At 40.2% G+C, this 22,553-nt stretch overlaps 3 protein-coding genes across 16 annotated transcripts in view; all 3 read right to left on the minus strand.

Annotated features, from left to right (window-relative positions):
* The window catches only part of LOC121707717, a 19,559-nt gene extending 15,491 nt beyond the window's left edge, over positions 1-4,068 (minus strand). Inside the window, exons 1-3 of the mRNA XM_042090461.1 lie at positions 3,935-4,068; positions 3,101-3,176; positions 2,903-2,985 (exon numbers count right to left, since the gene is read on the minus strand). Of these exons, the coding sequence (XP_041946395.1) occupies positions 2,903-2,985; positions 3,101-3,176; positions 3,935-3,989 (214 nt within the window). The 5' untranslated portion in view covers positions 3,990-4,068. The remainder of the gene's footprint in view (positions 1-2,902; positions 2,986-3,100; positions 3,177-3,934) is intronic.
* Positions 4,069-8,992: 4,924 nt separating this feature from the next.
* Positions 8,993-12,259, minus strand: golt1a (golgi transport 1A). 2 transcript variants are annotated; one of them, XR_006031435.1, is made up of 6 exons: positions 12,183-12,259; positions 11,576-11,667; positions 10,593-10,771; positions 9,946-10,009; positions 9,499-9,560; positions 8,993-9,412 (listed from the first exon to the last, which is right to left on the minus strand). XR_006031435.1 is itself a non-coding variant. In XM_042090953.1 (5 exons), exons 1-5 carry the CDS (start codon positions 12,205-12,207, stop codon positions 9,371-9,373), a joined length of 402 nt encoding a protein of 133 aa, XP_041946887.1. In that variant the 5' UTR covers positions 12,208-12,259; the 3' UTR covers positions 8,993-9,370. The 2 variants fall into 2 exon arrangements, 1 of the variants encoding a protein (XP_041946887.1); XM_042090953.1 differs by lacking the exon at positions 9,499-9,560.
* A 3,045-nt stretch (positions 12,260-15,304) lies between these two features.
* The window catches only part of plekha6 (pleckstrin homology domain containing, family A member 6), a 75,621-nt gene continuing 68,372 nt past the window's right edge, over positions 15,305-22,553 (minus strand). For 11 of the 13 annotated variants that reach the window (XM_042090946.1, XM_042090941.1, XM_042090943.1 and 8 more), the window contains 8 exons: positions 21,412-21,481; positions 21,133-21,239; positions 20,692-20,859; positions 19,828-19,980; positions 19,451-19,584; positions 18,840-18,982; positions 17,013-17,117; positions 15,305-15,396 (listed from right to left, as the gene is read on the minus strand). In XM_042090946.1, the coding sequence (XP_041946880.1) occupies positions 17,023-17,117; positions 18,840-18,982; positions 19,451-19,584; positions 19,828-19,980; positions 20,692-20,859; positions 21,133-21,239; positions 21,412-21,481 (870 nt within the window). In that variant the 3' untranslated portion in view covers positions 15,305-15,396; positions 17,013-17,022. Of the gene's footprint in view, positions 15,397-17,012; positions 17,118-17,826; positions 18,983-19,450; positions 19,585-19,827; positions 19,981-20,691; positions 20,860-21,132; positions 21,240-21,411; positions 21,482-22,553 lie in introns of those variants that run through there. The other 2 variants (XM_042090945.1, XM_042090939.1) reach the window with 2 other exon arrangements.

Genomic DNA, 22,553 nt, shown 5'->3' on the forward strand with positions numbered 1-22,553 from the left:
TATCTGGCTCACCATTGTCAGTGGGTATTATTGCGAATGTGACATTATTGCGAATTAAATTGAGTTTATTTAGTTTGCATGCATTTTTTTTTTAAACATGAGAGGCCCCAAACGCAGCTAAATCGCTTGCTTAGCGTTATAGCTAATTTCAAAGCGCTGGCAGCCAGGGCTGATCTCCGGCTTGGTCGAATCAATTTTTTTCGTTTATTTTGGGGTTATAAATGGCCGGATTTCCCTTTTAACAGTCATTAGCCTAATCGTAGTGATAATTTACCTGTGAAAATGGGACCACTTTGGGTTATAGTGGCCTTAGCACTCCTTCACTATATTCAGAGACGGGCTCTGCTATAATGCTGTGTTGCGGATCTGGCTCCGCATGAGTCCTTAAATTAAGTGGGTCGATTTTGTGCCGCCATGGTTTTAAATTGTAACGTTATTTACGTTGGCAATGTTACTACTGCAGCTGTTCACTATACTTCCGAAATTGCGCCTGCGCATATATAACCGGGATAAGGTGTATACATGGAACAGTATCCCGGTTTCTTTCGGAGTACTCCACCTAGCATAACCGGGATATTCAAAACTGGGATAATGGCTTATCCGGGTTTCTGAAATCGGGATATGATGTTCACATGCGCAAACACAAAACCGCTCTACTTTAAAATCCCGATAATAACCGGGATACTGAAGTGCATGTAAACACGCTCACTGTTTACATTGCAAATAAACATGTCCCCATATGTGTATCCATTAGCCGGCCTACACAAAGAAAGCCTATTTGTAACTTATTTCGAAGAATACCCCTCAGCTTTGTTTAATTTGCAGAGCTACATTACTTAGTAGCCTACTTGGTAAAGCTGTCTTCAAAATAGCGCTAATGAGCAAGCACACCTGGCTTATAAAGGGAATGGGAGAACAATCAGTTACTGTAGCTTCTCTCTTAGATAGCAGTTAGCCTCTCTTTTAGTTAGCCCTTAGTTCATCTTTTTGGCCTTTTCTATTAGTCTTGTCACGTTAAGTGGACGACTTTCTGGTCACTGGGTTGGTAGATATGACATGAAAGTTCAGCACCATGCAGAAGTAGTGGAATAGTGCCAGTGACATATTTGCCAAGTGAACACATTTCTGCAGAGGGAACAGATCATCTGTTCACGTGAAGCCATGTACTGTAAGCTTAACCAACAGTATGTCCATTAAAATATGACTATAAAACCAAAACAAAAGGGGGTTCTGTATTCTGTCTGATACAGGGCAGTTCCAGCGTTATATATGTGACAGTTGGACTCATATTGGTAAACAAAATGCCTTAGAGCCTAGACACGATTAGTATCAGTGAATTAATTTGCATAACTTTTAATGTAACCTCTGTCCTCTGAATACTCTGAATTTTTAAGGAAACTGCCGAAACCATGATATATGTAGCATGGAGGAGACTTGAATGAACACAAAAAATGTGTGTAAGTGTGTATGTTTGCAGTGCATTATGTAGGGAAAACTGGCGTTATGGATGTATTTTTGCTAACTGCAATGCCCCCCAGAGGTCAAAAGTCACCAACATGTTTGAGCATCCTCCTAATGGGTTCATGTCTATATACTAAGTTTGGTTATGATACATGAAAGGGTTGCTGAGATGCTGACACATCGTTGTTGTCAAGTTATGTCGAGCCTTCTTAGTGTTTGAAAAATAGCGATTTTGACCCGACCATGTAGCCTACTAAACTACAGTTTGACTCGGGTACGTTCATAGCCTATTTCAAGTGACAAATCTATGACTATGACTATGACGAATCTATAAATCGTTCATGACACTCCTGTTAATAGGCTAAACTATTATTTACATTTGCTCAAAGATTTCATAAGTATAAGCCCTTTTCGTTCCCTACGTTGATGTATTCCAAGCGATCTGCTTCAGGGGCGGGGACGTAGTAATTGAAACACCATGCCTGGGTACGTAATCGCCCTCTGTTCGCTGGTTGGTCGGCTGCCCAACTGCCGAAATAAACGAGCGTGAATCAACCTATTCCAGACGGAGTACTGTAGGGAAAAGAAATCGACCGGAGGTACGTAGACAGGCCAAGGCCAGGCTACACGCAAACGGCAGGATGAACACATCTGCAACAGACAGAGGTTGCTATGTTAACTCCAGTTGCAAAGTCAGCCGTCCTCACCAGCTAACACGATAATCCAGTTACTGTACAACAACAGTATGACAATTACGGGAAGATAATCGCTCAGATTTTCATTATTAGGCGACTCGAAAAAAGGCTATGTCAAACACTGGAGGCCTGTGGTTTTGATCAGCCTAATAATCTCTTAAATGTCAATTAGAAACACTGAGGTGAAATGTGTTCAAACACGCATGCCACCAGAACAGACGTTTATCGGCTTTGAGGTAAAATAAAGTCTCCAGCCCTGTAAATTCATATTAAATAACATCCATAACATCACATCCATTAAAGGTTTTAAAAGTAAGAAAAGGGCACAATTTGTTCATCACACATTACATTAGTATGAATCAGCTTTGCGCAGAAACTTTGGACATTGTCAAGTGACATGGCCATGGAACTTGCTGACTTATAAACAAGAGCCTTATAAATTTAAGGAGCTGTGCTCTTAAGGCAAGCTGAGCATACACATAGCTCATTATCCCTTTTTTAAATATGTATAATATTGCCATGTGAAAAATGTTGTTTCTGTATGGTTGCACACCATATTTATGATGTAAAAAGAGTGTGATTTTCCATCAAATTCAGTTCTATTTGTGTGTGCACAACTTTTTTTGCATGGAATTGCCCTACAATGAATGCAAACATGACGATTCTAAGACTGTTTAAAGACAGTATATTTCTATTCTAAACACTGTAAATTCATATAATAAACAATAATTGCCTTGAAAACATACCTTTACGATACTTTACAATGAAAATGATAACAGCAAGGCAGATAATAACCACAGAGACACCAACAACAGCATAAACCCATGTCCTGAAAAAAAAAAACATTGTGATGAGAAGAGAAGACTGTGGGTAGGCTACTCCATGTCAATTTGATGTTGTGACATTTGTTTAATTAGTTTTAGACAATCAAGTATTATTCAAACCTGTTATTGGCTTCCTCTTTAATCTTAGGGATGGTTTTTGGGATGGTTTCTGGGTCACGGGTCTCTGGGGTGGTTTCTGGGTCACGGAAGAAAGAAAGAGTTGAAACGTTTAGAAAAGATTGATTGAAGATAGATTGTTGGTTGCAAAATATCTACACATGTCTTTAATTGGAACAAACCCTAATTATACATGTTATTATATATGTATATTCAACACAGTAATCACAATTTAAATATACATTATAAGATATAACTTTGTTGTCACTTTTATTGCATTAGAAATAAACATGTAAAATGTTGACCTTTGATTGAAATGTTAATTTTTGCAGTAGCTAAGGTCCAGGTCCAGCGGTAATAGAAATAAATTCCACATTGGTAAGTCCCATCAGTGCTCTTGTCAAGATCAGATATGGTGACTATGAAATACTTGTAGGGAACATTTTGGAAATTCATTTGATCAGTTTGATGATTTTGGCATCTCCCAAGAAGACTCATCTTGCACCAAAGCAATTTATATTCCCAATATATATCTAAATGGCCATAGTTACAGCAAACTTGGATGGTCTGACCAATGCTTCGTTGCACCCCGCTTGGAGCTTTCACTAACAATGACATGTTGACATCAACATCACAGGGAGTAGAACCTATAGAAATAAATGACATAGTATGTCTTTTTACAGGCAATACTGAAAAACTTTTTTTCACATTTTTCATGCAGTCTAACATACAATGGGAATAGTGCTAATGTTGAACATTGAAACTATGAAATTTGATAATTCATGATCATTTTGGCATAAATGATTATAACAAAATAAGACTGCATTATAGTCTTACCTCCTGGAAGAAAGATGGAAATGAACCCTAATAGTATGCTAAAATGTGCTTCCATTGCCTGTCACCTTGGAGTAGATTTATTTATTTGAGCCTCACATGTAAAGCTGATAAAGGCAAAAACAGGGGCAGGAAATAGTGTCAGTCATCACTTCCTTCACGCAAATTCATTCCTGTGATGGAAACATCTGTGGCTTACTTCTTAATGCTCAAGTAATCACTGTACCTAACACAGATCTGCTCTCACATACTGTAAAAAACGAATAGTGCAACCATAGGTTGTATGGTTTTAATGTATCATACAAATTTATTTAAATCTAGTTATTCAACAGCAATCAAGTATTATAACAAAGCACCCAATACAATGTAATACAATAAAAAATATAACCTACATTTAGCAGTTAGGTGTTTTCAGATATTGACAAGGGCATACAGTGTAGAGCAGCAGAATCATATATCAGTTCAAAAACTTATTTTCAAGTCACACGACATTTGATTGACACAGAAATCTTGTGCTCCACTCCAGTGTGTTCATTTTCCATAGCGGAGACCAAATGAGTTCAGATTGTACGAGGACAAATTACGCCTTTTCTTCATTTCCGGGATGGCCATCTCCTTAGAGAACCACCATAAGCTCCTGGGTAGCTCCATCATCTCCAGTCTGTTGTTATCCACTTCCTCAGGGGGTTGGGGAGAGAATATGGATGAGGGTCCCATCATTTGAGCTGCTGAGGCACCCCTCAGTATCCTCAGAACGTCCTCTTCAGCTGTGTGAAGTTGGGGATCATAAGCAACATATTCATTTCAACATATACTCATTTGAAGTGAGATTCCCCTTTTGATACGTTTTGTGTTACATGTAGACATCAAACCATATTGTATCTAAAATAACGCAAAGATGAAATTATGTTCTTTGGGTGGATCAATGGAAGTATCCTGTTTTAATTTCTTAAAGCCAAATGAGTTTTTGTGAAATAAGTGAAGTGAATTACAAGTGAAGCACAAAAGTACCGTTTGTGTTGAGGGGGTCACTAACCCCTGTTGGAAAAGACCTTCCACAGCAGGTAGCAATAATCAATATCAGGAGGATGGACAGCATTTTGTGGTGTTTGGACACAATTACCTGAAAAAGTAAAAACACGCACACATACATACACGTCTCATATACGTCTCATATATATTGTCATAACATGTATGTACACACACATACACACACACACACACAAACACACACACAGACATACCAACATCCTACCCTCCACACACAAACACACACACTGACACACACCAACACCCTACCCTACACACACACACGCACACACACAAACAGCCTCCCCTCCACACACACACACACACTGCAGCATAGGCCTACATCAAAAAGGTCATCAAAAGAACTCTGACATTAAGCCAAACACACCATCTGCCTTTCTTCTTCATTTCAGTATAAATGATCATCATGTGCTTAAGAATGTTTGTTCTGTTTTAAAGTTGGAAAAATAAGCATCAATAATATTTTTCTTTTACTTTTTAAGCACCATAGCTGTATTTTCCTTGACAGTTCTCAATATTGTTTTTCTCAATATTTAACATTCTATTTATTTTAGATATATAGCATATTTGCTAATATTCTCAGATATTCTATCTCTTTCTATTTCTAATTATGCACTCGTGGCTGTATCTAATGTCTGAAGCTATATTGACATCCACCGAATGGAAATAGTATGTGGTCTTGTTTATAATCTTGTTATCTGGCCTCTTCCTGCTTCGCTTATCTACATCAATGCAGGATACTCTACCACACTGCAAAACAGTTTCGATTCAGTTTGAGTTTTTATAGTGCAGAAGGAAGAAAAAGAATGCTCAAGTAAACAGATATGTAAACAAGTGTATTTATAGTAATTTGACTGTCATTATGTGAATGAAGGCATTCTTCTAATTTACTAAAATAAAGTAAAAGTAAATTTACTACAATCTTATTGGGATGGTGCAGCCTTTACTCTACTAATGTAATCCCATCCCACAGAGTCACTGGAATTCAGAATTTAATTATCTTTTCATATCTACATAAACTTTAAAAATTCAATGATGAATAATGAATAGACCCATGGTTAGAATCTTTAACAATGAGACTGACCTATCAAGTAAATTCAGGCACCAGTTACAGCTCTTACTATGTCTGTCTTGACTTTTGAACGGACTGTATTGTCTTTGTATTCAGTCTACCATAACAATCTGTTCACAACAGGTCATGTTAACAATGTATCTATTTAATATCATGATGTATTTTAACAAGAAACACAACAGAAAATGTCCCATCAAACATATATGATGGTAGTTATATGGTATATTCATACCACTGCCCAGCACTAATTACATTTGAGTATCCAAAATAAGCTGTATGGTCAAAGTCACCATCTTATCACTAGTGGTCTTTAAGGAACACACCCACCACAGACAAGCACCTCCACTGTAGTCTTCGTTGTTCCAACTCTACTTTGCCCAATATTGTTAACGCAAAGACAGTCATGTTGTCTTACCTTGATTCCTGATCCCTGGGCTAGATGACGTGTGGCTGCAAACGCCTTCTTCACACTGCCATTCCCTCCTGTGAGGTGAAGGGCCTTAAATGGGAACGTTGTCTGCGTCACCACCACCACGGTGGGCAGACACAGGTGGGCCACCGTGACCTTTATTACTGCCGGTCCCAACTCCCGTCCCACCTCCACCCCATGGCTCTCCGTCCTCTATGTTCTTTGGCTTTCCGGCTGGTGATTGCAGACATTCCTTCCATAGAATCCTTAAAAGGCTGTAGCATTCCTGGGCCCCACCACAATACATGCTAATTGGATTCTATTCTTTAGATATTCGTTTTAATTTCAAATGGAGCGGATCAAGTGGATTTGCAAGAAAGGTCAAGTCGTGTCCATGTGGTCGACGGAAGTTAGAAAAAGGCCATTCAAAGCAAATTAAAAACAAATGAAGTGCATTGCATGTGGTTGCGTCAGACAGTCTTGATTTACTGTAGGCCATCTGTTTACTTCAGACCATGAACATGCATGGCTCTGTACAGCCTCTCTTGCATTCAAAAGGTTATTTAAAAGTAGACCATACCTAAAAGGTTTATAGCTGAGTGGTATCTCACTAATTTTCATGTTACCAAATAGTTTGATTCAGTGCTGAACTTGTTTAGTGGTATGATTTAGTTTAGAAGTTGTTGAAACTAGATGTACCGCAGAGCGGTACAAAATATGACCGCCGCCCAGTCTAGCACATTTTTTCCACAAAAATAAATCACGCTGAAAGGCCTATATGTTGAGGGTTAGTGACCCCCTCGACACAAACGGTACTTTTGTGCTTCACTTGTCTCACTAAATTGCATTATCCACACTCAATTCTCACTGGTATCTGCTAGACAACAAGTACCAAAACATGATTAGTTCATAGATTTCACAAATTCATTTTATACAACCCCACCCCCATCTTGCCTGTTCATAATTCTGAGAAATTCTTGAATTGTGTGCATGTGTGCGTGCAGACATTTATGTTTATGTGTGTGTTTATGTGTGTGTGTGTGTGTGTGTGTGTGTGCGTGCTTGTGAGTTTGTCTGCGTATGTGTGTTTGTGCATGTGCATGCATGAGTACATATGTCTACTGTGTGAGTATGTGTCATACGTATGATTACTGTGAATGTACAGTATGTGTGTGCGTGTGTATCTGTTTATGCACATGTGTGCACATGGAATGGGTTAACATGACCCCTGGAGGCAAACATACAGAAAAAATTGGTCATCCTAGGCCCTACGGTTCTCAAGATATTCACAGAAAACTGTGTCTGTCCTACCCTCCTTTCGGGGGGTCCAGTCCAGTGGGGGGGCTACAGATCAAAATGAACGAGCCTACGAGCGAGCATGGTTCCATGCTATCTATGTGGGGTTACATGCCCACCAAGTTTCGTGTATCCCGGTCTTTCAGTGTCCCAGGAATCCTTGTTGGTGTACGGTCACTAAATGTACACATAAATCATTTTATTGTAAGGCCCCCCATGAATGAAAGTTCACAAAACTTGGCATGCATTCGGAAGGTGTCATAATGATCCTACACTTTCAATTTCGTGCAGTTTTGACCATGTCAGCCAGAGATATTGTGATGAAAACACCTAATTTTTTGCTTTTTAATTTTTAACTAGGTGGCGCTATACATGAAATAAGTGGTAATGGGATGGGTTGACATGCCCCCTTAAGACCAACATACAAAAAAAGGTGGACCTCCTAGGCCCTACGGTTCTCGAGATATTCACAGAAAACTGTCTCCGGCCACCTACAGGCCAGTTGGTGTATAGTAACATAAATTAATTTATTGTGTGGCCCCCCATGACTTGGTGTGCATTCAGAGGGTGTCATAATGATCCTACACTTCCAATTTCGTGCAGTTTTGACTATGTTAGGTCACAGATACCTGCGATTACAACAACTCATATTTACTTTTTTGTGTTTAACTAAGTTAAACACAGCTTCGCTGCGCGGCGGTCATTATAAGTAGTGCTCATTACTGATATTCATCTTTTGATGCATGGCACATAAACCAACACATTTAATGAAAATAAACATTTTGTTTGTGTCACCTACTGCCTGTTCAGGCTTTGCTGTTGTTAAAAACCGATCCGTCTGTTATGTGGATGAGTGAGGGAAGATGTATTAAGGAAGAGTGGATGACTGTCCTCTCTTCAAACAGATTGTGACCGCAGGGTGTCTTTGCTGTCAGCACCCTGGAGTTTATGCCACTGACAGTGATCACCACAGAGGATCATGGGAGTGACCTGCCTTTCCCAATCCACCTTACCCCCATCATTGACCATATGTTAGGCCTACTAATTCCAAATCACTGGATGCCTACACCTAAAGGGGGAATTACTGAAATCCTTAAAAAAAACCGTTGTGTTTTACTGTCTTTATTGTATCTTGTAGTAATGTATTTAGTGTTAGCAACGATATTTACCAATTTAGTGAGGTTAGATATGGTAATTATGAACTATGGTTTAATATATGAAAATAACAAATAAATACCAGAAAACAGATATATTTTATTCATACCAGTCACATTACATGCCATTTTATTTCGTTTTATAGACTATATTTCACAAACCCTGCTGCTCCATTTTTAATCGATACATTATTTAGCTGTTTGTGAAGTCAAATTGGATGAATTCCTTATTACAAACATTATACACCTGCGGCGGGTACATTATAAATACAACTTTATCATCATCATAAATATATAATATCTTGTGTAGCTAACACAAATTCTAGTATATGAAATGTCCAAGTCAGTGTTTCTCTCACTTTGATGCTGAAATGTCCATATAAAGTAAACTTTTACAGCAGCCTCAGGTTCTATGGACTGATGGTAACATGACAGCCATTGCGTCTTCTCTTTAGCTTTCAAACCATAGATGAACTGCTTCCAGATAAATTGATGAGGAACTATAGAAATGTGTAAAAATATTAGAGCATGTCAAATATGTTGAAGGGTTAGATTCCATGAAAATGCAATCAAAATTGCCACTTACAGTGTGGCAAACAGTGATTTGATAGTTTCACAGTCCCTCATATGTGATAGTGTTCAGGTTTGCTGGAGGAACAAAAAACAGTATGCTAATTCCAACCAGATAAATAATTATACATGTGTAGTATAATGTGTAGTATTCATACAAAACATGTGCTTGGTTTTATAATACAGCCTTCATCTTATCTCACCTAAGCCAGACTGAAATCAACCAATGTCATATGGAGAAACTTGACATTTGTCAACATGTAAGTATTGAAAAGATAATTTAACAAATCAGTGAAGTGTATAAGAAATAGCCATAGAAAGCAGTTATAAGATGCTTTGCTCTGGAGGATATATTACAGTAATTACAGACATAATAGAGCACAGGTGACTCAAATGCATTTTCATCCTCCTCTGTTACACCCACCACAAAGTACCACAGTGCCAAAGAAACCAGCTGCCTTACCGAGCTGAGATATGGGATATTCATCAGTGATCCCAAAAATCCAAACGCCATGGGGAAAAATGACCTGGGAACATTAGAATTTCATTTTATTTTTGTCAACAAAGACCTTCTGGCCCTGTGTTGTCTTAGGGTATGTCCTATATCTGGATAATAGCTATTCAGAGAAGAAACAAATATACTTTGTACTTTGTTCATTGTCCATTTATAGCAACACTATTCTACAATTTGCCACTTTCGCCAAAAGGCACCAGTTAGCATGCTAGCAAGCCTTTAGCAGTGGCCGTAAGATTCTGTGAGGTGATCACAAGGTTTCACACGTCTTTTAGGTAGCTAGCTTACTGGCTACCAAAAGCAAATATATTGCTTTAACCGCTCAGCTAGCTGTGAAACACATGAATCTGTAGAAGGAATAACAAAATGACAACTCAACTCAGCTAACCCAAGTGGCCCTTTAATGCATATTAACCATTTGTTATGTTATACAAACCATCATAAAAATACAGGGCATCACAGTCTAACCAGAGAGGGTTGAGCAGTTAGTAATCAGGGATATGATTTAACTGGGGCAGCCTGCCTATGAACGATGATCCTCACAGGTTTGTGCCACATGAAACAAACCCTGCGCCGAGGCCTGTACCCCTACTTACTTAAACAGCAGCACAAAGCCGTAACTCTCCGCTGCCATGCCAATGACTGGCCAGCGCAGGAGCACCAGAGCCACACCACCCAGGAAGAAGGTAGAGGCTTTCAGCTTCTGCCTCTGGAAGAAAAAGTGTGCTGTCCTTCTCAGGCCAATGATGAAGGCTAAGCCAGTCAGAAAAAGCACCTGTAAATGACCACAGAGTTATTCACATAAAGTGTGCCTTCATTTTTTTGTTTCTATTCATGAATGAGATGTTTTTGCTTATTCATATTAATCATGCCTCAAAGCTTCCAAGTGTGCCATTCTGATGAAAGCTTGTTGACATTTGAGCTCAACAGCCAATCAAATTGCACCCCTTCCCTCCATGCTCCTAGCCTGAAAATCGGGCCCCAAATCTGAAAGATTAAAGGTCTGGCTACAAGTAATGAAAATGGCCCAAATTGAGGGGCGGCACCAAGCATGCATTTGAAAATATCATTGCACACAATTGGATAACACTACGACCGATGTTTACTGACTGATTCCCGACTTCGATGCGATTGGATAACACTACAAACAATGTTTACTGACTGATTCCGGACTTTGACGTTGCAGCGCTGTCGTCATGTTTAGCTTGCCTCTGGCCCGCCTATATCAGATACACCAATGTAATAGGTAATGGGCATCATCACTCAATTCAAATTGTGCTCTCGCGAGAACTCCAGAGATTTCCAGGGTACCATGCTCCTGGAACAACATGCTGATTGACTGGACACTGACAGCTAAAGGGCCAGGCGGAGCATTTCACTGAATTTTACTGAAAGTGAACTGGATTATAGCTGTGGACTCTCCCTTTCAGCATGCCAGCCTCAGAACTACTTTCAGGAGAAGATGAGGGTCTGAAACCCATGGATCAGTAATGTTTAGTAATTGCATTTGAGGTAAATTATATCTGCAAACTGGGTTTAAAAATAATGTAACAGCATTCTGATAAAAAGAGGGACTCACATTTCCAAGTGCCAGCAGGACAGAGTCAAAGTACAGTAACACGCCGAAGAGCAGAAAGAACACTCCAAAGCCTGTCAGGCCCACTCCGATCTCTTTGGGAGAGTCAAGCCCGGAAAGCCAGGCATTAGACAAGCTATTAAACACATTCTGTTGGCTATGTAGTAAGAAAGTACATTAAAGACCATTGTGTGCTAATCATGTAATTTTAATGAAAAGGCCATTAATGTTTTCTCCCTCAACTGGTAGAAAGCTGCTAATACCACTGCTGTGGATTACATTTTGAGGGAGCACACATGCTAATAGATTCCCAGTACTGTAGCCTAAGTCACTGTGGACGAAAGTGTCTGCTAAACAAATATGTGTATAATATTTGATTGCCTGAGACTAATAAACCCATATGAGAGTTTCTGATCTAACCTGGTTGTTATATTTTATTTAATCATATATACAATCTTCACTTAAAGAAGACTGTGAATGTTTGATAAAATCCAATATTTGACTCATGAGTTACTTTTCAAAACTGACCACAGTAAGACAGTCAGGCATAGATGACCCATGACATATTACTCAGATAGATCATGCAGTTAGTTAGTAGAAAGGAACTTACTCTGAAACTCTGTGATCGTGACCATGGTGTTTTCCAATGCCTTATTCAGCAGTAGCTCTCTCTTTCTCTTCAGGCTGCATATGTGTCTTTAAGATTTGACCTTTGAACTCTCCCAGCCCCACTTGGCGGTGATCATTAACTAAATGAGAGGCCTACGCATACTGTACAATGCTCTTTTGCTCCTTGACGGTTCAAACAGATTGATTACAGGGTTGCTACATGTCATCAGTTGCATTAGACTAAAGTGCATCCGTCATCCTCCAAGTGAAGTCATCCAAATCTACAAACTGACAAAACCTTATTTGTAAAACCATGAATATCATGATGACAAAACTCAAATATATCAGCGTAGCCATAAAATAGATTAGAATACATAAGGACAATGACCGTACATCATCATCAGAAAAATGACCTAAGCTCAAAATAACTGAGGAAAGATGTGGATAGTGCTTATCCATTTTGTGATTGTATTGTCCATGTATGAAGATGTCAAACCATAATCTTTCATTTCTGTTCAGTTGAGTTGTAACACATTGTTTTTAATACTACGTTGATTCCAGCATGCCTCAATATAAATGATTCTTCTACTTCCCCAAATAAACCATTCAGATGTTTTGTATACATTCACTTTATTGCATGAGGGTATTTCTAAAGCAAGCATATTTATCATGTTTATTCATGTTTGCATAGATCAAGCAATTTCTGTTTTCCCAAAAGTAGCAATGTGTATGTTTTATACAGACACAGTCTAGATAATAAATATGTACACAGACCAATATACTAATTTTGTCCCTGTCCATCTTGGCCTCATATGCAACAAACAGTGGACACCTGTTCTTTGAGTTTCATCATTTCCCCCAAATTATTCAAAAATATGTTTTCGCAGCTGTCTCTGACCGAAGCCTTTCAGTCAATTCTTAGAATCAATAAATTAAAAATATCTGTTGTGATCAATATTCCCAGTACATGAAAAAATGAGAAACATCTATATTTTCTCTCTGATATTTCTTTTTTTTTTTTTTTGATCTCTCTGACCTGTTACTTTGTTAATCAAATTCCCATGTTTAAAAAAATATTTACTGCATCTTCTTGACCTTTGTTTTTTTCGCCTTCTCAAAAATAATAAAAATATAGCTTAGAGTCCCTTCTGCCTGCATATCTTTTGTGGGATCATTAAAACTGACTGTTGCGTACAAATGTTCTCTTCCTGCTGTCAAATGTGACATTTTGATACAGTCAGCACAGCTTCCTGTAAGTATTTTAATTTATTATGTGAATATGATACTGAGAGAAAGAATGACAGAAAGAAAGACAATGTCTCTCTGTGTACCTGCCTACTAGATCTATGCACTGAAAACTCACTTTGAGACCTCGCTTTAGAAAACACAGGTGGTGAACCACACAACGAATGGAACCTTCATCTACATACACAACAGTGGTTGATAGGTCAACAACTTGTATGGCAGGGCTTGCTTTGGGGCAATGTGGCAATGCTTTGGGACATGATATGGAGACTCAGAGATGAAATAAGGACGACATCTTTGTAAACAAATCAGGTAGAAAGACACAAAAAGGAGCAGACAGCTTTTCAGAATGGTCAAGAAGACTATGTTGGCTGATTACACATCAAAAGGTGGTCGCAGACATAGAAAAATAGTTACAATAGTAATATTCGTAACAAACAGGATCCATGTTTCAACAACAACAACAAAACTGACTTGCCCAAGCACAGTTCCATCCAGAAATGGCACAGTGATGTATGCTTCAGCCTTCAGTGATGCAGCCCCATATCATGTTTAGTTATTGTGATACTTATCAAAATTGTCATAATTACTTATCATCACCATCTCTGCTGTTCAAGTTGCTGGCCCATCTTAGACACATATTTGCACTAGCAGACATTTCTAAGGTCACTTCTTTTTATCAACCTCTATCTCTTGAAACATAGAAGAATAGTTGAATAGTTCACCAAAACAATTAGTATTTAGGTACCACCTAAGCATTAAGTGTAGTCCACATGGCTTTGATGTGAAGGTGTAGTTAATATTTACATCAGTATTTGTTTTGAATTAGATATGCTAACTTCCAACAGACGGCTGGGATTTTGTTGGACGCTGAAGTGCTATCCGAGTTTGAGATGCTTGACCACAGGAGAGCCCTATGTTGACGGGTGACCCGAGGACAGAGGAGTCACAGTGTGTCTGGCTTTCAGCTACAGTCTTCAGCTACTCTCTTCTTGAGTAACTGGTCAAAGATTTGATACCAATGCCATTGGTGGACAGAGAAGCCCTCCTGGTAATGTTTTGGGTACTATGGAAAGTCCTGTGCCACTGTGTCACTGTCCAGACTGGGCCAATAAAATCAAGAAGCAATTTTTTGCAAGTCTCTACCCTACTGCCCCCAGGAACCTCAGCATACTGCATTGTACCTAGCTTGGGGTTTTGAAACTGAAAGGGCAGCTTCACCAACTAAATGGACACTTACTGCTACGTGTGTCATGTTCCACTCAAACCATCATTTTCGGACTGGTCATGTTCCCTCCGGTAAGGACATCCTCCACTGACTACCAGGTCCGACTGACTTTCATCTCTCTGCGAGAGCCCTCTAGTGGCACATACCTGAATTCCATCTGTCTGACGTCCCTGCCTAACTACTGCATTCTACTTTGGCAGATCCCCTCTCATCTCACATCACTGACCACAGGTTCTGCCGTGAGCCAGTCACATCCACAGTGGTAGAACAAAGTAAACATGTCCTCCTCTGGCTAGTTTTATAGCTTGATATATGATACTGCTGCAACCCAAAATGTTTCAACATGTCAAGCAACATCACTGGTTATTAGTGTGGCTGTGTTCCTGTCATCACGGTTTGCTGATATGTCTGTAAGGCCCCAACAGAGGAGAAGTGTGCAAGTGCAAAGCGTGACAGAGGGGAAATGGATCTGAAGTGCTGCCCCCTGGTGGTAGGTGGTCTGTAGCCTCGCCCCTATTAGACGGCCGCACCCATGTTGATGCCACTCACGGGACGTGTCATTGATTCTCCAAAACATCTGGTCCCTTTTCCTCTCTAACTGTTGCGAAAGGTCGATTGAGAGTGTTTGGGGTGGGTGGGGGGGTGGGGGGGGGGGGACAAAATAGAGTTGTTTTGATCCTGTGGTCCTCTGTGGAGGGTCAGAAGGAGGCTCCATCAAACTTCACAGCAGCCAGGGCTTGCGCTGGAGAAAGGGACAGAAGACAGAGGAAAGGAGTTAACCAAAGCAGGAGGCGAAGCAGAAACAGCCTGAGTGTCCCCATCTTGACAGTGGACAATACATGAGCTGAAAGGCCTGCATTTGACTCAGATTATGTCTTTATTGTTGTCAGACCAAACCTAAACCTAATGAGGAGCATATTATGAAAACCCTATTATCAATTAGATCAAATTCCTATGGGTATGTTATGCACACCAATCGATTGTATATTCTTTGGCAAGGTTTGATAAGGTTTGGACATTACAGAAAAATATGCACCAGTATATCAGTTTTATGCTATAATGCAGTTCTATTAGTGAAGGAAACGGTCCATGTTTCCTTTTTCAGTGAAAGCAGTGTAAAAATCTGAAATGCAGTTCACACCTTTCAAGCAATTTCCCTGATAGGGAAACAGTGAAAGGCCACACACACCACAAAAGCCATTTAGATGGGTACAGGATCTAAAGCATAGTATAGAGAAAATAAGAGATTATCCGCACACCAGGGAGCTCCCATTTCAGTTTTTTTTTAATTTGCAGTGATGTTTCGAGCCTCAGACTTCAAAAGAGCTGTGGGGCTCGACACGTCACTGCAAGTAATAAAAACACAACAACTTAAAAGTCCCTAGTGTGTGCATCATCTCTTATTTCTGTAGGCAGTTTCCCTCAGAAAGTGTTGTAAATCCCATATACTATATTCGGTTATGGGAAAATAATTTAATACGTTTAAATAAAATAATAAGTTTGACAATGAATGATGATGATTATGCTATTCATAATTTTTGGTCTTTTTTTATTACCAGAGGTTATGTTTTTGGCCAGGTTTGTCTGTTTTTCTGTCAGCAAGATCACACTAACAGAATGGGTCTGATTTTTCTTCTTATTTGGTACAGGGGTGTTGATTATGCCAAGGAAAAATCTCCAGAGAATCTCAGATCCATTTATTCCAATCCAATTATTTTTCTCTTTCAGCAATTCTGTGAGATCTGGCTGTAGTGGAAGCCTGGTCTGTAGTCTCTCAAGTCTGAACAATTACCCCTCTAATGGCCTTTGTAATAATTGATTTGTAAGTGGCTTTGGGTAAAAGCGTAAGCCAAATGAATAAGTGTAAGTATACAAGTATATAATAGTGATAACAAGAAATTAGAGTTGAAAAATAAGTTTCAGTTTTGGGGAAAGTACTGTATCATAACATAATGATTACCGTGAATCAGGTTCAAGAAATGAGTGTTAGACCACAGTTCAATTATTATCCCAACACTGTTTAAATTGAGAAATGTTATATGTAACTAAAGAAAATTCAACGACTTCAGTTACAGTGAAATACAGTAAAATACGGTGGATGCATCATATAAAAAGGTTGCCATTTTTGTACCCTGTGTTTTGTAAACTTAGGAAGAAAGACTGGGGAGGATTATAACAAAGTTGTAAAAGCTTAAAATCCATGAATTATTTTGAAAGCATTCTCAGAAGGCAAGACAACATCTCATGTGGCTCAAGGCTCACCGAGGAGAGACCAGGAGACGCTGGTGTGCAAGCAGGCAAACAGAGAAGGGAGAGACAAGAGGGGGAGCGGTCACAGCGTGGTGGACAGTGACTCACCTGCACGGACTCACACTTTCATGATGTGGGAGGAGTCAGAGAACTCAGCAGAAGGGGGAGGGGCCGGGCTGGTTGGGGAGGCGGGGGGACTGGGGCCACACTGGGCTGCAACAGAATGGCATGATGAGGGGAAGGGGCAAGCACCACGCCAAAAAAAGGTAACAAACACACACGCATACACTCACACTCTGACACGCACACGTGGAGTGGTGGGTCAAATCAAGTGAACAAGCTTTGGCAGGAGATATGGAGAGGTAGGGATTCATGCCTGGTAAATAAGCTCTGGGAAACAACATGCGAAGTTGGAGTTCAGCTTTAGCGTGGATTTTACACACAAAATGGCAAATCAAAAGAGACATAGGCTCATAGGTCTCTTTTGATCACTTCAAAATAAAAGTTGATTGGACAAGTATTTATATATTATGTTGTAGAGGAAATATTTAACAAGAACTTCTGTCAGGACAATGAAATGCTGTTTGTACAGAGCTTTTCATTCTTTAAAAATGATCACAGGAACATAAGCAATGCTGACCAGTACCTGCTCAGAAAAAAATCAACAATGATGCGTGTAACTGAAGTGTATATTCAGAAATGTTGTCACTAAGTATACAGACATGTTAAATGAGAAAGCATGAGGAAGATTACATCTGATAGCTCAAACAAAAGAGGATTGATAGGTCATCTAACACAAGACAGTTTGCTCAGGCTGAACATTTGACTTGCCTGTTGTGAATGAATATGTAAGGCACTTTCAGGGGATTCATGTAGCCTAAGTGAGTAGCATCCAAAGAAGAAACATGGGAATACTCAAAGATTTTTGAGAACAAACGTATATTGAGGTCAGGTTATAATTTGGTTGCCAAAAAACCTATAATCAATGCCATGCCCACATTTTAGGTGACATTCCACTAACGAATAAGCGGAAAGCATATGACTCAGGTGCTTTGTCTAATAGTTTGATAGGTACAGCCGTGCCAAAATATATAACTAAATATATATATAATACTCAATTTGACATAAATGTATATTATTGTACATGTAAACCTATGCATAAAAAATAATGTAATATCATTCAGACTTCAGATGTGAGGTTGCACAAATATATTTGATGCTAATCCATTAGTGTTAAGATTTGATGGTAATATGAATATATATCAATATTCCTTCAACTTTTTTTCTTATCTTTCACAACAAACTTTTTGTCCTTTATATCTGATTATTTTATATGTGAACCATGCTGGAACTTTGTGTCAAAGGGAAATTAAATAAAACTTGGCATAAACATGCATGGGTTTGTACCATTATATAAATAATTACAGGTGGTTTAACATAAACAGCAACCTCAACACTGAAGTCCCATGCCCTTGTAAAGTGTTATCCCATCTAGAGAATGATGTTTGAGGAGAATTTACATAGTTCAGACAGAGGAACTGCAACACTCGAATGAGTTAGGGGTGAGGTTGAAACAGTGAGGGTGGAGTCTGGATTGCACAGGAAGTTGGGTAAAGATTAAGACAGGGTAACGTGGGTCTCAATGAGGTATAGTGACAGAGACAGACAGTGAGAGGCTAAGCAACTGGGAAATGGATCTCAGTGGAGTGACCAGGGAGAGGAGTCACAAGACTGACTATGATGACAGGGCACAGGCAGTGATGGTGAGTTCAGGTGTGATCAATTGGAGCAATGTGAGAGGGAAACGGGTGTGGGGCTAAGAGTGGGGTGGGTTGGTCAGGGTAGGGCTGGCAAGTGGGCCTGGGCTCAGGGGTCAGACACTGGGGGTTGCGAGTTGCCTCTGCTGGTCCTCTGGTGGACGGGAGGCTTCCTCACCAGACAGCAGGCGGCTGCGGCGTGAGGCCTCGGCGGCCAGGGCGCAGGAGATCTCGATGCGCTTCTCCTGCTCCTGCAGCTGCTGGTCAGGGTTGGGCTGGCTCTCAACTGGCCCGTCCAGCTGAGGAACCACGTTCTGCAGACTGGGAGAGAGAGCGCAGATGGCTGTTAGCACCCAGCGCTAATGATTCAGCTAGAGGTAGATACTAGTCAGTAGAAGGTACGACACATTCAACAACAAGTTCTAATTTATAAACTCTATACAAAAGGTCAACACTTACCATAATCTTACCTGAACCCCAAATGTGATCAAATTGCAAAATGGCTTACTTATACACTTTAAGATGTTACAGCATTAACATGAAGTTGACTGAGAAACCTAAAGCTTAAACTGACCCATTAGGCATGCATTGGATCAACAATATGGATATGCACCACTGCTCTACCTGAACTGATCAGCTTCAATATAAAAACATTATAAAAAATGTTTGCAGGGAAGTAGAATATACACAGAGTTACTACATGAGTGACGCAGACCAAGTGCTAATACTTTGTGAGTGGCTAGGATGTAGTGTTGCATGAAAAGCATTTCAGAAAGTCCTTGGTTATACTTTGATTTGGCGATGAGAGTCTTGATCCTCTCCACTTTCTTCTGTTTTTCACGCATCTCCTCAGGACTTAGAGGTTTGCTAGGCTCTGCATCCAAGTACCGCTCAGGGATCAAAATCTTCTCAGGTGCTAACAGCTGAAAGATCAAAAGAGCATTCAGCAACCAGTTAAACATCTAAGTGATAGAATACATTTACATTTACAAGTACAAAGTACAATAATAGCAAACACCATTGGAAATTCAAGAGTAAACCCTAAGGCTAAGGGCTCTAAATATAACCATCGAGGGTCAATCTAAGGAAACCTTCCTATTAAAATCTCCAGCTTGCAGCTTCCCATGTGTGGGTCACTGGGAGGCTAGAGCTAAGGGCATCCTTGCCTCTTTGCTGATGTCCAGATCATAGTGCTGTGGCTCCATCTGTAGTCGACGCAGGCGTGCAATCTCCTCCCGAGGTGTTTCCACCCCCTCTCCTCGGACTGCGGCCTCCAAGTCTTTGATGTCCACCTCGTGTGCTGTTAACCTCCTCCTCACCTGCCCACCAACAACAATTATCACTCCAAAGTCGTGGAAAAAGTGTAAAACCCCTTAAGAAACAAGGAGGGAGCAAGTTCCCATTCTTTCCTTGAAAGAAAATAATGCAATAGGTGAACCATTCAAAAACAAGTGTCCCTTTGGTTTCTGATTCGTTTTGGGCCCTTTTCAGGCATCCACAATCAACACTTGAATCTCAGAAACACATGACATGCAATCAACTTAACCTTTTTTACCAAAACTCTATTGCTAAGGAAGTGCACATGACTTGTTACACGGTATCTTCACAATCTCTGTTTTCATCAAATTTCCTGTCTCTCCCCCAACGTCCTACTACCCTTTGATCTCTGTGTTATAATCTGCATTATTTTGCATCCACCCTCCCATGTGATCCACAATTCCAGCACATTACATGATCACAACTTTACAACAAGCAGCAGGGACAAGGCTCTGAATCACTAGTAGTCAGATCACCTGAACTCTATTACAGATCTGTGTGATGTCCTGTAGCCTTTGCTGTATTCTTACTTAAGATTGAGGTCATGAATTAATGGCATTTTGTTCCATTATTTTAAGAATGGAATAAACCATATCAGGCTGATATCAAATAAATTATCACAAGACAGCCAAAGGGGCATGGCTTAAGTCGTGATACAGCATTGTGCTCTTTTTTCCTGAGAAAATCATCATGCATTTATTTGCCAGACTCACCACCCTGTAGCTGGGTTTGGAGCCGTCTAACTGGGAGCCAGACAGGTTCAGACTGCGCCTCTTGTCCCTGACCGAGCTGCTGAGGTTCCGTCTGATGCGCTCGTTCTGCTCCTCCACACTCATCTTGGACTTTACCTCCGCAGGGAACACGGCACTCTTGGGTCGCTCCTGCGGAATGAGGCAGAACCCACTTAGAGTGACCGGAGAGACGTCTCCATGGATGCAGATTCTGGACGCCACACACCCCATCACTGATATCTTTATGAGATGCTGCTGTGGCTACTCATTGTGCTTTCCAAGTCAACTAATCCAATCAGCATATAAGACACATACTGTACAATTATCAATAAATGTACATGTAGAGATAGGGGTTACTTAATTCAGTTAACTTTTGACCCATCTTAAATTAAGCTACAATAAGCATTCATCACAGAGCCTCACCCTGGAGATATGGCCATTGGACACCTTTCCATTCCGCCGATGGATGGGAGCAGAACTCCTGGTCTGTTCCTCACCGGGAGACCTTGCCAGTGGAGGTACTATGCCTACTGTGTGAAACAATGCATGTCGTCATTACCATAGTCTGGTGAAAAAGCAGTCAAGAGTACTTTTAAGAGATGTGTCTGCTAGTACCCATAGTGAACACCAGGAAAGTCATTCTGTAAAAAATGTGCTTCAAGGATTCAATATCTCTCAGCTTGCATTCCTTCAAGGTCTCACCTTTGTTTACACTGGTGTGCTCCAAGTATTGATCATTACTGCTGGTCTTGTCTCCAGATAAGGGTCTCTGCTGGAACACAAAATGAACTGACTTTAGTATCTTTACTTTAGAGGGGGACAAAAACTGCACAATGACATAGGGCTTCACCTTGGTGTTTAGTTTAGGAATACACACACACAGCTACAAACACAAATGTGTTGCGGATGACGTTTGCACCAAACAAACAGGATGAAACTGGACTGCACTTTGCTCCAGGCCGCCACTGGTAGCTCCCTGAGTGAAGCTCAGATTCAGGAAGTTGAACATTTGGCTAAGCAGATACACACAAAACAAACACTGGCAGATAAACCACTACAAGATCAGAGAACACAAATCAAGGATGGCAAATACAAGAGGGAGAGGATCTGTGAGTCAGGTTGGCACTGGAAGGCAATGCATTCATTTTCTTACACTGATGGAGATGTTTTCTCTTTCCCACTGACAGAGATACTGCTACCATTACAGACTCTTTATATGAGAATATGAAAGTAATGCTGCAAGCATAAACAACATCATATCTGGGCAGGATAACATCTTCGGGCAGATAGCGTTCATCTATGAATGATGGGCCAATTGAAAGCAGTGCGGAGGGACTAAATGAAAACAGATGCGTTCGTTTTTCTCCTCTGACCAATTAGACAGCGCCAATCCAACCAAAGCCAGATCACCACCCTCCCAGTTGGACCTGAGCAGCTACTGAACCAGGTGGTTCTCGAGCAGTAAGAAGAAATCCAGAATCTTCTCCTTCAGCTTCCAACATACATCTCAAACACTTTGCTTAAAAAAAAACATTCCAACTGGAGCATACTTCCACCAGTAGTTCATAGATATTGGTTTTGTTTCCCAGAAACTCAAACTTCAATCATATTTGCTTAAATGTTGCTACTTTGTGGAGAGCAAGAAACATGACAGAGAAGTACAGTACAATGCCCCTCTTCACTGTTTGCAGCAGAAACTCTTGGCTATTTAAGGTCAAGCATTATGTGTTAATTCCTTACATTTTCCTTTTTTCATGGAGAGGGAATGTCTGTCATGGTAGATTTATTAGTAAGAGAATCTGATTTTTGTTGTTTGTGAAGGCTCTTTGTGATAGGATATTTTT

Source organism: Alosa sapidissima, chromosome 4 (genome assembly GCF_018492685.1).
Source record: "Alosa sapidissima isolate fAloSap1 chromosome 4, fAloSap1.pri, whole genome shotgun sequence".
NCBI classification, from domain to species: Eukaryota; Metazoa; Chordata; class Actinopteri; order Clupeiformes; family Clupeidae; genus Alosa; species Alosa sapidissima.

Excerpts from the sequence above, each read along its gene's own strand:
- golt1a (XM_042090953.1), bottom strand. The coding sequence starts at position 12,207 with ATGGTCACGATCACAGAGTTTCAGA. Across the intron at positions 11,668-12,182 it reads CACGATCACAGAGTTTCAGA|AGATCGGAGTGGGCCTGACA; the intron begins GTAAGTTCCTTT and ends ACTCTCCCAAAG. Across the intron at positions 9,413-9,945 it reads ATATCCCATATCTCAGCTCG|TTCCTCATCAATTTATCTGG; the intron begins GTAAGGCAGCTG and ends ACATTTCTATAG.